Source organism: Haliotis rubra, unplaced genomic scaffold (assembly GCF_003918875.1).
Source record: "Haliotis rubra isolate DU_JTF1 unplaced genomic scaffold, ASM391887v1 Scf71, whole genome shotgun sequence".
Lineage (NCBI taxonomy): Eukaryota > Metazoa > Mollusca > Gastropoda > Lepetellida > Haliotidae > Haliotis > Haliotis rubra.
The window spans coordinates 844,888-859,894 of NW_025767424.1; the positions used below are offsets into that span (position 1 = coordinate 844,888).

General features: G+C 39.1%; 1 protein-coding gene across 1 annotated transcript in view; it reads left to right on the plus strand.

The window, feature by feature from the left end:
• The first annotated feature begins 4,910 nt into the window (after nucleotides 1-4,910).
• Nucleotides 4,911-15,007, plus strand: part of LOC124259093 (tyrosine 3-monooxygenase-like) — a 67,657-nt gene continuing 57,560 nt past the window's right edge. The window contains exon 1 of the mRNA XM_046693184.1: nucleotides 4,911-5,580. Within this exon, the coding sequence (XP_046549140.1) occupies nucleotides 5,518-5,580 (63 nt within the window). The 5' untranslated portion in view covers nucleotides 4,911-5,517. The remainder of the gene's footprint in view (nucleotides 5,581-15,007) is intronic.

The following is a 15,007-nucleotide window of genomic DNA, read 5'->3' on the forward strand; positions in this document are numbered from 1 at the left end:
TATAGATAGCTGTTTTAGTTATCTGCGTGTAGCGACATTCTAATGTAGATTCTTACACCGTTATCAACCAGTGCGACTCCAACCATAGGTAGAGGGTTATATATAAGCGGAGATTAACATTAAAAAATAATCAACTGTATGTTTTGGGCGGTGAGGTGGCCTGGTAGATGAAGCTATCTCTCCTTATGCTGAAAATATGGTTCGATTCCACCAAATGGGTGCAGTCCACACAGTCAACACACAGTCAACAGTCACACATTCAAAACAGACTGACTGGGTTTAGTCCACACAGAAATGGGCAACACATTGTGCCCATGTGGGGAATCGAACCCGGATCTTCGGCGTGACGATTCAACAACACTTCCCCATTCGAAACAGAGATAGAAAGAAATGAACACATAGATCTTAAGGCCACGAAAAACTAAGAAAAAACAATTTCCAAGAATTACTTTCTGTTGTCACAATCGTCGTCGTTCGTGAGATTCACTAGTCCACAGTCGTCTACGGAAATTAGCAGAAACTTGACAACAGCATAAGAAACTACATCGAAAGGTCGTTAAAAGGCTCTATCCATTGTTATCCCCAAAACTGCACCTTGCTCCTTTACCCGTTTACCCACCAACAGATCGAATGCCAATCAAACAGTCCCGGGTCCATGTGGCCGTTAACTTTGCGTTACAGTATGGCCGTTACGATGATCGTAGCACGGAGGCCGTTTCGTGAAAGTGAGCCCTGCAGATGAAAAGAACACCGGGTAGTCAGTCACGCTGAAACGTTAACTCTATGTCATCGAAATCTGTCGGCATTGCTTGTGATATCAACCATTGCTCTGTTTGGCTCCGAGTCTAATATTTACACACACACACGCGCGCGCACACATGCACATGCACACGAACACACCACGATAAAGCAAAGGCAGCTTTAAAAGCTTGAACATAAAAACATCGTCAGCAGGATCAACATCATAATTCTAGAAAATAAACACACAACTGGTTTTGTTTTCATTCCAGAGATAACATGGATATAACATGGATATAGATGAGCAGGTATACAGTGACAGCTGCATATGTCGGATCGACCCGTTACCTATATTCAGTTATTATGTTATATAACCAGGTTAAATATCCAGAGTGCTAAGACTAAATCTTACAATAGTGTTAGTTGAAAACAACATCGCTGATTACACGAACGAAGGAAAACGCTTGCCAAAAAAGTAGTTATTATAAACACATGCAAACCTCCAGCGTCTAGCCGAGCTGAACACGGTTGTACTTCAACCGTGTCGGACCTCGTGTGTCAAGGAGTTGTACAGTTAATATTTGTTCCTCATGTGTCACGGAAGTAGCTGTCATGGTTGTACAGTAAACATTTGTTCCTCATGTGTCACGGAAGTAGCTGTCATGGTTGTACAGTTAACATTTGTTCCTCGTGTGTCAAGGAAGTAGCTCTCATGGTTGTACAGTTAACATTTATCCTCGTGTCACGGAAGTAGCTGTCATGGTTGTACAGTTAACATTTGTTCCCCATGTGTCACGGAAGTAGCTGTCATGGTTGTACAGTTAACATTTGTTCCTCATGTGTCAAGAAAGTAGCTGTCATAGTTGTACAGTTAATATTTGTTCCTCAGGTGTCACGGAAGTAGCTGTCATGGTTGTACAGTTAATATTTGTTACTCATGTGTCACGGAAGTAGCTGTCATGGTTGTACAGTTAACATTTGTTACTCATGTGTCAAGGAAGTAGTTGTCATGGTTGTACAGTTAACATTTGTTCCTCATGTGTTACGGAAGTAGCTGTCATGGTTGTACAGTTAATACTTGTTCCTCATGTGTCAAGGAAGTAGTTGTCATGGTTGTACAGTTAACGATTGTTCCTCATGTGTCACGGAAGTAGCTGTCATGGTTGTACAGATAATATTTGTTCATGTGTCACGGAAGTTGCTGTCACTGTTGTACAGTAAACATTTGTTCCTCGTGTGTCACGGAAGTAGCTGTCATGGTTGTACAGTTAATATTTGTTGCTCATGTGTCAAGGAAGTAGCTGTCATGGTTGTACAGTTAATATTTGTTTCTCATGTGTCAAGGAAGTAGCTGTCATGGTTGTACAGTGAACAGTTGTTCCTAATGTGTCAAGGAAGTAGCTGTCATGGTTATACAGTTAATATATGTTCCTCATGTGTCACGGAAGTAGCTGTCATGGTTGTACAGTTAATATTTGTTCCTCGTGTGTCACGGAAGTAGCTGTCATGGTTGTACAGTTAATATATGTTCCTCATGTGTCACGGAAGTAGCTGTCATGGTTGTACAGTTAACAGTTGTTCCTCATGTGTCAAGGAAGTAGCTCTCATGGTTGTACAGATAAGATTTGTTCCTCATGTGTCACGGAAGTAGCTGTCATGGTTGTACAGTTAATATTTGTTGCTCATGTGTCAAGGAAGTAGCTGTCATGGTTGTACAGTTAATACTTGTTCCTCATGTGTCACGGAAGTAGCTGTCATGGTTGTACAGTTAACGATTGTCTTCATGTGTCACGGAAGTAGCTGTCATGGTTGTACAGTTAATATTTGTTCCTCATGTGTCACGGAAGTTGCTGTCACTGTTGTACAGTAAACATTTGTTCCTCATGTGTCACGGAAGTAGCTGTCATGGTTGTACAGTTAATATTTGTTGCTCATGTGTCAAGGAAGTAGCTGTCATGGTTGTACAGTTAATATTTGTTTCTCATGTGTCAAGGAAGTAGCTGTCATGGTTGTACAGTGAACAGTTGTTCCTAATGTGTCAAGGAAGTAGCTGTCATGGTTATACAGTTAATATATGTTCCTCATGTGTCACGGAAGTAGCTGTCATGGTTGTACAGTTAATATTTGTTCCTCGTGTGTCACGGAAGTAGCTGTCATGGTTGTACAGTTAATATATGTTCCTCATGTGTCACGGAAGTAGCTGTCATGGTTGTACAGTTAACATGGTTCCTCATGTGTCATGTGTTACGGAAGTAGCTGTCATGGTTGTACAGATAAGATTTGTTCCTCATGTGTCACGGAAGTAGCTGTCATGGTTGTACAGTTAACGATTGTTTCTCATGTGTCACGGAAGTAGCTGTCATGGTTGTACAGATAATATTTGTTCCTCATGTGTCACGGAAGATGCTGTCACTGTTGTACAGTAAACATTTGTTACTCATGTGTCACGGAAGTAGCTGTCATGGTTGTACAGTTAACATTTGTTGCTCATGTGTCAAGGAAGTAGCTGTCATGGTTGTACAGTTAATATTTGTTTCTCATGTGTCAAGGAAGTAGCTGTCATGGTTGTACAGTGAACAGTTGTTCCTAATGTGTCAAGGAAGTAGCTGTCATGGTTATACAGTTAATATATGTTCCTCATGTGTCACGGAAGTAGCTGTCATGGTTGTACAGTTAATATTTGTTCCTCATGTGTCACGGAAGTAGCTGTCATGGTTGTACAGTTAATATATGTTCCTCATGTGTCACGGAAGTAGCTGTCATGGTTGTACAGTTAACAGTTGTTCCTCATGTGTCAAGGAAGTAGCTGTCATGGTTGTACAGTTAACATTTCTTCCTCATGTGTCACGGAAGTAGCTGTCATGGTTGTACACTTAACATATATTTCCCATGTATAGAGAAAGTATCAATGATAGTCGTACAGTTAACATCTTTTCCCTATATATGTCAAGATAGTCCTGTGAATAATTAATATATATTCGCCCCGTGTCACGGAAGTAACCGTTATTGTTGTATATTTAACACTTGTTCCTCATGTGTCAAAGAAGTAGGCGTCATTGTTTTACACTTAACGTTTGGACCTCGTGTGTCACGGAAGTAGCCGTCATCGTTTTATAGTTTACATTTGGACCTGAGAAAGTTAAGAAGGTTCTGTGCATGGTTGTACAGTTAACAGGTAATTGCACAAACTAACTAAATGCTGGAAAAAGGAAACGGGAACTAAGATCTCAACACCAGAACCTACTGACAGTGCCACAATACAAACTCAAGTCCTTTGGTCAAAGATGTTTTGAACATTATGCCCCCTACATGTGGAACTTTCTTCCCCAAGATCTTAAACTTTCTCAACGTTTGATTCATTCAAAGTGAGTCTCAAAACCTATCTTTTCCGCCAGTTCTATGGATTATACTAACACTGTCATCATTCCTTCCCATGTACTTTTGATTGTTGTGCCTTGAACATGCTGCTAGCGTGGAAATGAGCGCATTATAAATGTGCACTATTATTATTATTATTAAATTCCGCACAATATGGATACGATCAAAATATAGAATGCCTCAAATGGAAGTATTTTTGCCTCGATGCTCATGCTGTTGATCACTGGATTGTCTGGTCCCGACTTGATCATTTACAGACCGCCGCCATACAGCTGGAATATTGTTGAGTGCAAGCAACAAACAAATAAACAACAAACAAACAAACAAACAAACAAACAACAAACACTCTGCAGATGCTCAATCCACAGAGTGCAACGAGATCAAAGAACGTTCCGGATGAACAAACAGTGGCAAACCCCCCCCCAAAAAACCCCTACTAGTATGAAGAACACGTTGAAATAATGTAAATGTTTATGCATACATAGTTAATATTTCAATTTTCAGTTCGAAACACGATTGAATTACCTTTGAATTATGTTCAACTGGATCACAGCCATCACATCAAACGATGTACCGTGTCCTTTTTTCCAACGCACTGAGATAACCAGCAATGTTAGAACAGCCCAGTCATCTCCTTGTAACAGTTAGTGAGTACTTGTTATACATATTATGTCATTTGTGAGTCAGAGTAAGCACAAATGTTTTTTGTGCCAATATAATTTCATTACGATATTGCCTCTCAATCACCCAACATCACCTGTAGGACGTGCATGCAGTGTGGCAGAGCCTACACCAGATCGCTACAAGTCAATGTGTCTCTGATCAATGCTTTATCTGTCCTCTGTGAAGGCATTCAGCGGATGGGAAGTCACTGCCGTGTCCGCATTCACGGCAAATTTGCTCCATAGCGTTCCTTTAAGGGTTTTATTGAACACTAACGAGACAAGTACCTTGGTATTGTTACGAAACGTCTGCTTCTCTCTACCCGAGTAGGTATGAATCGACTTCTATTCAAGGTATGCCGGGACGTAGACCTGAGTTTGACTTGTGAAGAGTGTGCTTCGATCTATGACGTCACGGGAGCGCGCGAGCCGCGCAGTGGTGGCGTACACCGGAAACCACCTAATAGCGTTGGGACAATACAGAGAGGGCTAGGCCTTCACGAAGGAACTAGAAAAAAACGGACTGGGATTGGATTTAATACACAGACCAATATCATTGGATAGCATTTTAATTATTAATGAAGTCAGAAATAAATCTTTGAGTAAAGGAACGTCGCTCTCCGCCCACGACGAGCGTTATAACTAAGTTTCGACAAGGGATCAGCATTATCAGAAGGTAGCTGTCCTGGTACACAAGTGGAATAAATCTTGGAATACCTTCTTAAGACAATTCGTGGTCATGTCGTCTGATACGGACACTGTGAAACGACGTCTTGCGTTCCAGAAAAGTTACAGCCAAGAGGTAACGTTTGCTTTTCCATTTAGCTCTTATATAACAAGCTTATCGTACTTTGACATGTACCATTTAATAACATTGCTGTTTTTGTAACTGAAACATGTAAATGTAATGACTAGATCATATCTATTACATATATGCATATGTTTCTGATTATCAGTACCACCTGCTCTTGACGTCTTCCTGTATGACGCAGCCAGAGACCAATGTGTGTCTGGCAGATGAAACAATTTTGCGTTAAAGATACAAATATCGTGTAATTTGTCACGTCGAACTTCTTGATAAAGCCTTTTGAAAAGAGTGGGTGAATTAAAATTTAAAGTCAAGCAGTATTTCAGATCTTGGCCCTCTTAGAACGCAGTTCTGAAAGTATATACTGTACAAGTGTAATTGAAAGTTTAAAACACAAAGTTTAACAAAGAGGATAGCGTAAAACTAAAAACTATTGGATCTCTAACAAACAAGAAGAAGCAATATAAAATATATAGAAGACGAGTAAATACTAACTAACGTTTTATTTTTATAATTTTATAACGGACAGTTATTCTAGCGTTACAAACACCGACATTTTGTCTCGACCATTACACTAAAAAGACCACCAAGCAGACACTTTGATCTAGTCCAGTATTTATAGCTGTGTATCGTGTTTTCAAATCGCCCGTGACATATCGAGGCCTTCAGCCCGAGTACTCTCCTAAACGTCTACGATTCCTTGTGAATGGAACAATGTCCGCGTTCTGACATATTTAATTTCCCTTGTGGAATTGGGGAGGTGGTTCCATTACGTTTGATTCACATGCTCTCCACCTCTCTGTATGCATGGTCAGATGGTGCCTCGCGTGCAGTGCTCACGTGACTCTAACTCTATTTACGGAACGTCTGTATCTCTCGGTCATGGAAATGCATTTATATTATGGTACGCGTGGAGTCTCTCTGTGTCAACATAGTACACTGTCAGCATCGTCGTTGTAGAGAGATCTGTTTTGGGACTGCACTGACGTCCACGTTGGTTATGAAAGCAATCTGTAGCTTTGTCGTTGTATACATTGGGATGAAACATCACTCAAGTATAGCTGGGTATATTTGGTGCCGTAATCCGCGTACCATAAGTTTTGGTCGATATGTGATGACGCGCTTTGAAGATATTTTCTAACGATTAGGAAAATATGACCAAGAAGAGAATTAATTTACAGCAACATATTACAAGTAGTTCAACTTCAAAAGTGATTTTAAATAAAAGTTTTATGAAAAATTATCTAGTGTATCATTTCAATAACATTTTCGATCGAAATAGACTTGCCATTTAATAGAATATACTCTGCATGGTTGTACTAGTCAATATGTATATTCATGTGTTTGAAATATACTGGACAAAAATAGTTAGGGATATATGTAAATTTTGAAATTATGAATAATGATCTATTTATTCCATGACACACTGATAAAATATCAATCATAATAATACCAATATCCCTAACTTATTTTGTCCAGTGTATATATATGTATGTATGAGGATAATGACATGGATATATGTTTTTCTTGATTTCCTACGTAAATAAATGCAATGCAATGCAAACCATTTCCATAATTAATGATAATTTCCTGAAGAAATATCCGCAAAAAGCTGTGTTCATTGTATGAGTCGGACTATGTCATCAGCTTGTGACGACACCAGGTGTTCACGAAGAGGTGAGCATATCCGCTCCCACTGATGACACGCGCCACAAACACATACAAAGGCAAGGCAATTGTTCACCTGAAAATCACGGGACGGTAAAAGTCAAACCAGGGAATTTCACTGGACATCATTTGGTCACGCGTGTGTCAAATATGGAATTAATATCCACATTTCAACACATATCAACTCTTGCAACGCTTTATTTACACGTTGACTGTGGCTTCTGTGAGCAAACATCTGTTCATCACTCTTTGACATCTTCCTACAAAGAGTACAGTGGATTGTTGTGACTTGGGACGATACAGGCTGCTGGGTGTTGCTCGGCATTAAGGAAGAGTTGGTAATTGAAACGGTCATGTCATCCCTTTCCCACTCTGAATCTGTGGTAAGTCCAAATATGAAACAGATGAGGCGGTTTCGCAAGTCTGTTTCGGTTGTATACAGCTATTTTTAGTTCAGATATCTAAATCAGTCCTTGGGAATCGGCTCTTTGACAGCTATTGAACAATGTCAGATCGTCAATATACCTGAATTTAAACTTCTCGGCCAAATTTCCTTGTTAAGATTCGATCATATGTATTAAGAAAGAGATCGCCAGAAAGGGAGAAGAATTAGTGCCCATGGGGATGACGTCATCTTGCCTAAATGTCAAATCCCCAAATTTCTGTGTCACAAAAGACCATGTCCAGTAATTTACACAATTGCTTTCACAGTCAACTTCAGATCACATTCACCTTTCACGTTAACGTATTCACCTATAAGATATAATGTAACTACATCAGTTTGGAAGTATTGTCCCAAATAAAGTGATGTGACAACAATGTATATCACGTTAAGCTGCAAACGCACCATGGATGAAAAACTGAAGCATTCCTTGCTCTTGGGGGAGGTGGGGTAGCCTTGAGGTTAAAGCGTTCGCTCGTCACGCCGAAGACCCGGGTTCGATTTCCCACATGGGTACAATGTGGAAAGCCTATTTCTGGTGTCCCCCGCCATTATATTGATGGAATGACGCTAAAAGCGGCATAAAACTAAATCCACTCCCACTTTACTTTTGTAGTGTGGGGTACCTAAGTGCAAATCGGAATATGACATATTTTGTCAGATTTTAATTTTTATTCTACAATATTTGAGAATCTCCACACGGTATTAATTCCACTTGTTTCAAATTAGTGTAAATGAAAATCGTACATCACAAACAACCGAACAACAATTCAGACATCCAATGACAGAGAATATAACGACAGGTAGCACGGCATCTGGATAGATCTGTTACCGTAACGAGCCTCTATCGGAGCATCCACCCGCTTCTTAAATCAAGAAAATATATCATTACTAAATAAATGGTAATTTCATTTACATAATCGACAAATGAAAAGCGGAGCTCCCATCGCTACGCGCGGCTACCGTTAATGCGATGACATTAACCCATACTAATTCAATATATAGATCTCTAACATAAACATCACAGCAGTAAATGAAGTGATTGATATGGCTTCGGTCGTCACATACAGTGAATCAAAAATAGAGAAATCACATTATCTGATTATCAGTATTGTCATATTAGCAGACAAATATATATAAATGCAGTATTGTTATTTTTAGTGCCAAGAGAAATCAAATTGTGATGAAAGAATAGTAGCAAAGGATAAATATAAACTCGACAAGGTCATTTTCGTTTCAAGATATGTGAGTTGACTCTATAAATCTATATGTGTGTTGACGTCAAATTTCATCATAGTATTGTAAGGTAAGCGGGAGATTGGACTGAGAGTACCTATGGACTTCAGTGTACAACTCCAGTTGGTAGACTGCATGACCTTGCGGTATCTGGTATGAAGGTGAAGGTCATTCCCACATTTCGGCCCTTTAATATAAAATAGTGCACACTCCGGCGCGGTGATGACTTAGCATAACATCACTGCCACAGGCTAATTTGCATATCACGTGACCGGACTTTTCTCTTGTTTGTAAACAAACCCGCATATTCATAATAATAAGAGACTGGCCTTACGCAAGCTTTTCGGCGCTCTCTTCACAATGTTTTACATTGTTACATACATATTCTTCCACAACTGCGACAGTTAGGTCTATGACAGTATATATTTAGACATCAAACTGGCTGCATCGTTTGCTCTCCGTCGGCTTCGATGACAGCACGTGGAGCCGTACAACCTATGTAAACAAAGGATGGCTACGCAAATTGAAATAGTGTTACACATTTTAGGATATTTTCTCAGTGAAACTAAACCATTCTATCAAAGATGTTTCATTAGAAGTGTAGACTCGTCAAAAATACAAGAGTTAAGAAATATGTACATTATGTTGAATGGACGGGGCAAGAAAATCAGGGCGCAGGACGGTGCAAGATGTGACGAATCGTCACATCTTTCTGCCTGTGGCAGAGGTACTATGCTGGCTTGCCGCATGGAACTCTGGGTAGGAGAGTGAAAATACTGATTAATCACATTTAACTTGATAGAATGAAGTTTAACTGCCAATCAGTACTGTGGTATACCGTTATATGTAGACTGTGTATTATAATTGTTACAATTTACGATACCTAATTTGTAGGAGAATACATAGCAATCGTATATAATACTCATATGGATACACCGGTCTGTGCCCTTATTCTCCAAACGTTCGTAGCCCTAAGAATTCTTAACTTTGATCGTAGCCAATGTGTAAAGAATGGGCTTAAGAAGTTCGTAAGGCTACGAACGTTTCGAGAATAGCTAGCCTGGTCTATATTTACCACTATGTATTGACCATGGGCAGTTCTAAAACCATGATTACCAAGGAAAATGTTCAAACTTTTCTATCAAGGCGGCAGTGGTAACACTGACAACTGATTGAGTGCTTCTCGGCATCAATAGGTTATCTAGTTGATTTTGATGCACGAAAAAGTGAGTGAGTGAGTGAGTGAGTGTGTTTATTTTAGCAATAAAATTACAGAGAAAATCAGGCGCAGATCCACAAAACGTTCGTAGCGCTACTTCATTCGTAAACCCATAATAAACTATAGAGTTACGACAAGTCGTAACGTTACGAACGCTTTGTTAATTGTATCAATGTGGGGATCGAAGCTTGTAACCAACTGCTACCTGACCGTCCATATGGTGTAGAATATATGGATATGAAAAGAGTACAAAATAACGTCTGAACGTTAGTGTTTGATGTTAGTGTTAGAATTGTGGTCCATGTTACGCCACTCGTCACGTATACGGCACCTCAAAATTATTACTGTTAAAGATTAAAACAGGATTCTGTTATCAATTATAGCAAATTTACAACCATTTTATTGACATAATGGATCTGAAAGTTTTTGTTTTTGTACAGACCCGATTTACACAAAAAAAGTTGCTTTGAAAATGTTAAAATACAATTATTCTTTTTGTCCAAGCTATTAAATGCTACAAGAGACTTTGAAACAAGATGCTTTAGTCTATAATCAGTACATATATCAATCAGACGTTTTCCAACGAATATTTGAACGTTTCAAGTTCAGTCATATGTATAACTAGTTATTCACCAGGTAGTTTAGATTATTGTTTTACGGCGCTACTCCAGTAATATTTACAGAACACAGGGGCACAGCGGAAATAGGATACAGATCTTCGAATTATTCGTGACGAGCGTATGCCAAATAACAACTTTGGCTACATCACCTTCCCTGCCAATATAAAATGCAATTATGATGGAAAGCTGTCAATAATATTTGTGATTCATTCTACCTCAACCTGCATTTCTACTCATTACATCTAATTGGATTCTACATGATAAATACTACTCACAAACCACAACATGGAAACATACGCTTACCGGATGGACTGAACTTCAGTCATATATTGCAAACAGAAGCAACAAACCCTTTCCAAGCCAAAGGATCATCGGAAATAGAGAGGAAAACCATCTGACTTTTCAAAATATGAATGTGAGTAATCAAAATATGTTTTTCATATACGAGTATGTAGAATCATCAAAAAAACGATACAAATGCAGTTATTTTTATGTTTTACTTTTCTACATATTATCTGTTAAGCTCAAGCAATTTGGATTTGCTATGTTCCAGTCTCACGATCCCCATTTTGTTTGACCTTTTGTCTTGGTTCCCTCAAAATCTACAATAAATGCATAAAAAACGTCAGGAAACAAAATATGCAAGAACTATTTTGTGTGTTTGAGATTGATAGACGTCCCCTAGAATCACACTTAGATATTAAAGTTCATAAAAAAGCAATTTGACATTACAATCGCTTGTTAAAGTGACTCCCCCTTCATGTTGACTGAAAGAGCTTGTTTTGGAGACACTACCCATCCCCCTTCTGATGACGTAATCATAAGGACATAACTTATTCTAATGTTTTCACTTATTCATACATGATGCCAAGGGTTCAAACTAAACACTGAATGGTCACACAAGTGTCAGCTCACAATATATTGTAAACAGTACCAGCTTGAATATCTGGACACAACGTTTTAGGAAGATTGAAATGGGGTGTCCTTAAAAAACAGCCCTCGACTAAATATGAATTAAGCAATCCAAATCTTTGACTGTTGATTATGACGAGAAGTCATCCAATACTATACTGAACATATTTTATATGATATATTCTGAGGGCATACCATTATCCAAGAGGTACAAAATGACAGGTCGTTTTTCATTTTCTGCAGTTTTGTTAGAAATATTATACCCAATGACTAATATCTCGTTCACTACATTACCCACACATGTGAAATTTTGAATATGGCTTTGCTAAAGATTTCTTCCAAATAAAATGGAAGCTTTTCAAACATTGGACATCGAGAAAACAGTTAGTCTACGTACTTTTTGATCGACCCACGTATGTTTATGACTTGTAGAACATATGTTTATGACCTTCATCGATAGAGTCAGAGGTGAAAATATACGTCAACATGACTGTTCTGTAACAGCCTATAAAACGAAAGTGTAACAAGCAATTGAGATGCTGTAACCAAGACACGTTGGATGACTTGTTAACTTTTCCATATTTAGGTCCTAGTCAATATGGAAATAATGGAAAGGTAAATGTGTTTCATATTTACTTGTTTTTTAAGTATCCCACTAACATATTGCTAAGTGTGATGATATGTCGGGTAGCACTAAGAGCAATGCTGAACACAAACAAACAATAATAATCATGACGAAACTGGATAATCAAATCCTGATACGACTAAGGAACGCAACGACGACTTCCAACACACCACCAGTCCCCCCTATTAGGACAAAGTGCCGGTATTCTTGTACCATGGGATATTTGTAAATCTGTAGTTGGTGAGTGATAAAGTCTTATTAGAGGTTGACCACATCCCATATTTCAACCTGACTGCTCTGTCATGTCACTGATAGCAATTTTTGTGCAAAATAGTAGTGACCATGTAGCGATGACCACGACCAGACATCGTCTCGTCTTACCATTGGGCGGAAAGGATGAGTGTCACTTCCGGTTGCCTAGAAAACAAGTGACTATGAATTAATGTTACGAATACAGCATCACCTCTTCCCGTCGAGTCTTTAATTTCTCGTCCTCTAAGAATAATACCAATTACCTGTTTTGACTGACACCACTATTAGTCTGGTAATGAAGGTGTCTCGCTTTTCTCCAATACCAACAGGGTCACTCGGATCCCTGGTTGCAGAAGGAACAGTCACCACCGTTTGGATTCATGTTGATCGCCTCCGTGGTGTAGTGGTTAGAGCGTCCGTCCGGAGAGCGGAAGTTCGCGGGTTCGATCCCCGACCGCGTCATACCAAAAGACGTTAAAATATGGTACTTGTTGGTCACTGCCTGGCGCTCGGCATTAATGGGTACAACAAGGACTGGTCGGCTCGGAGTCAGCATAATGTGTCTGAGTGGGGTATCCATGCTTCACTGTGGCATGGTATCTCAGTAGGCTAGCACTATAAAACCAGCTGAAGTCTGGGCTAGTACAAGCAGCCGCACCTACACACATACACACACATGCACGTCGTCGTATGAGCGAAATATTCTCAAGCACGACGCTAAACCCAATTTCACCTCACCTCACCTTGGATTCGTGTTATCATGTCAGTCATTCATTGCTAATATTGTCGCCAAAAGCATTTACGTACAAACTGGTTACATGATTTTATATTATTGTCATCAAAGGTGGTATCCCAAACCAGCTAAACTAAATATTGTCAAAGTTATCTACCTTTTACTTTATACACAGTTGCTTTTGACACCAGAGGTACATGTATGTACACGTTGTTATTTAATACACGGTTGAACTAATCATCATTATCACCAAAGGTATATTCTGTCTGGTTATTATGTACATATTGACAAATACATTATTATCATCTTGGTAGTTACTAACTTGTTATTTCATATGCAGATCTATTTATCGTTATTGACTCAACTAGTATATTCTACCTCTTTTTTCTATAACCAGTTCGTTATTGACAGAAAAGGTATGTGCTTGTCATAGACACAGTTGAATTCATCGCTATCGTCATCAAAGTTATACATAAATATGCATTTGATCTTACTAATAGTGTGTCAATAAAACAGTTGCTCATTTCCCTGTAGAATCAATATCAAGTTCCACTTGTTTATAAAAGGAATATATGTCAGGCTATAAATCAGTTCAAACCGTTCATCTTTTATATTGTGAATTTACAAACATAATCCAGAGTGCCTCAAAACAAATAATATATCGAATTTTTATTTTTGAATTTGTTGAAGAGTACTGACTGTAATATAAAACGCAGCCCTTAATGGATATATAGTCGTGGTTCTGTTCATTACTATCCATTACTACAAGCCAATAATCGCAGTCCACATTCACGCAAGAGTCGGTTACCATGGCAATTATTTAAAAAACGATAACTCCTACTTACAAGACTACTTTCATACCAGACTTCAGGGTAGACGATATTGTCCATTTTACCCTTCTCATGCCCATTCTCAAAGTACACAACGATTGAATTACTTAAAGCACGCGATAGGAAATGTTGACGAGCTAAGTGCTGCGTCGATACTCGCGCATGCTTCTTCAAAGAACGAAGCCGGCAGTCTCCGTACATTATGTGAGCCTGGAGATTTGTTAGTATACTCATGTGGTCCTGGCATCGCTCTAACATGTGTAAAACACTTGCTGACAAGATTGTGAGGAGTGTCTATAATTGCTTGAAGGGATTGGTGCTATGTTGGTGGCAGTGGGTATATTCAATGCATATTTGCATTAAAAGACTGTTGTTGACGAGTCGTACGTTGTTAAGGAGATCGTCAATGGGGTTACAAAAAACGGTTATAACGAACTCAAAGGGACCACTTGCTTTAGTTCGTCTTATCCGCCAGTTCGTTATAAGCGCGTAGTATACTGTATGCTGGATGCATGTTCAATTGATATCAGTTTCGTAATTTGTTTCGGGGCGGTGGGGTAGCCTAGTGGTTAAAGCGTTCGCTCGTCACGCCTAAGACCCAGGTTCGATTCCCCACACGGGTACAATGTTTGAAGCCCATTTCTGGTGTCCCCTGCCGTGATATTGCTGGAATATTGTTAAAAGCGGCGTACATATTAGACATATTAGGTACTACAGGACAATACGTGTATAATGAACCTGCTTATGTCGAACTGATGGATATAACGAATTGTTTTGGTTCCGACCACTTGATGCATATTTTAGTCCAAATACGTGTAAGGACAACGGTTACAACGAACTAAACTTAAAGATCGACGAGTTCTGGTTTTAACCCGTTAATGCCA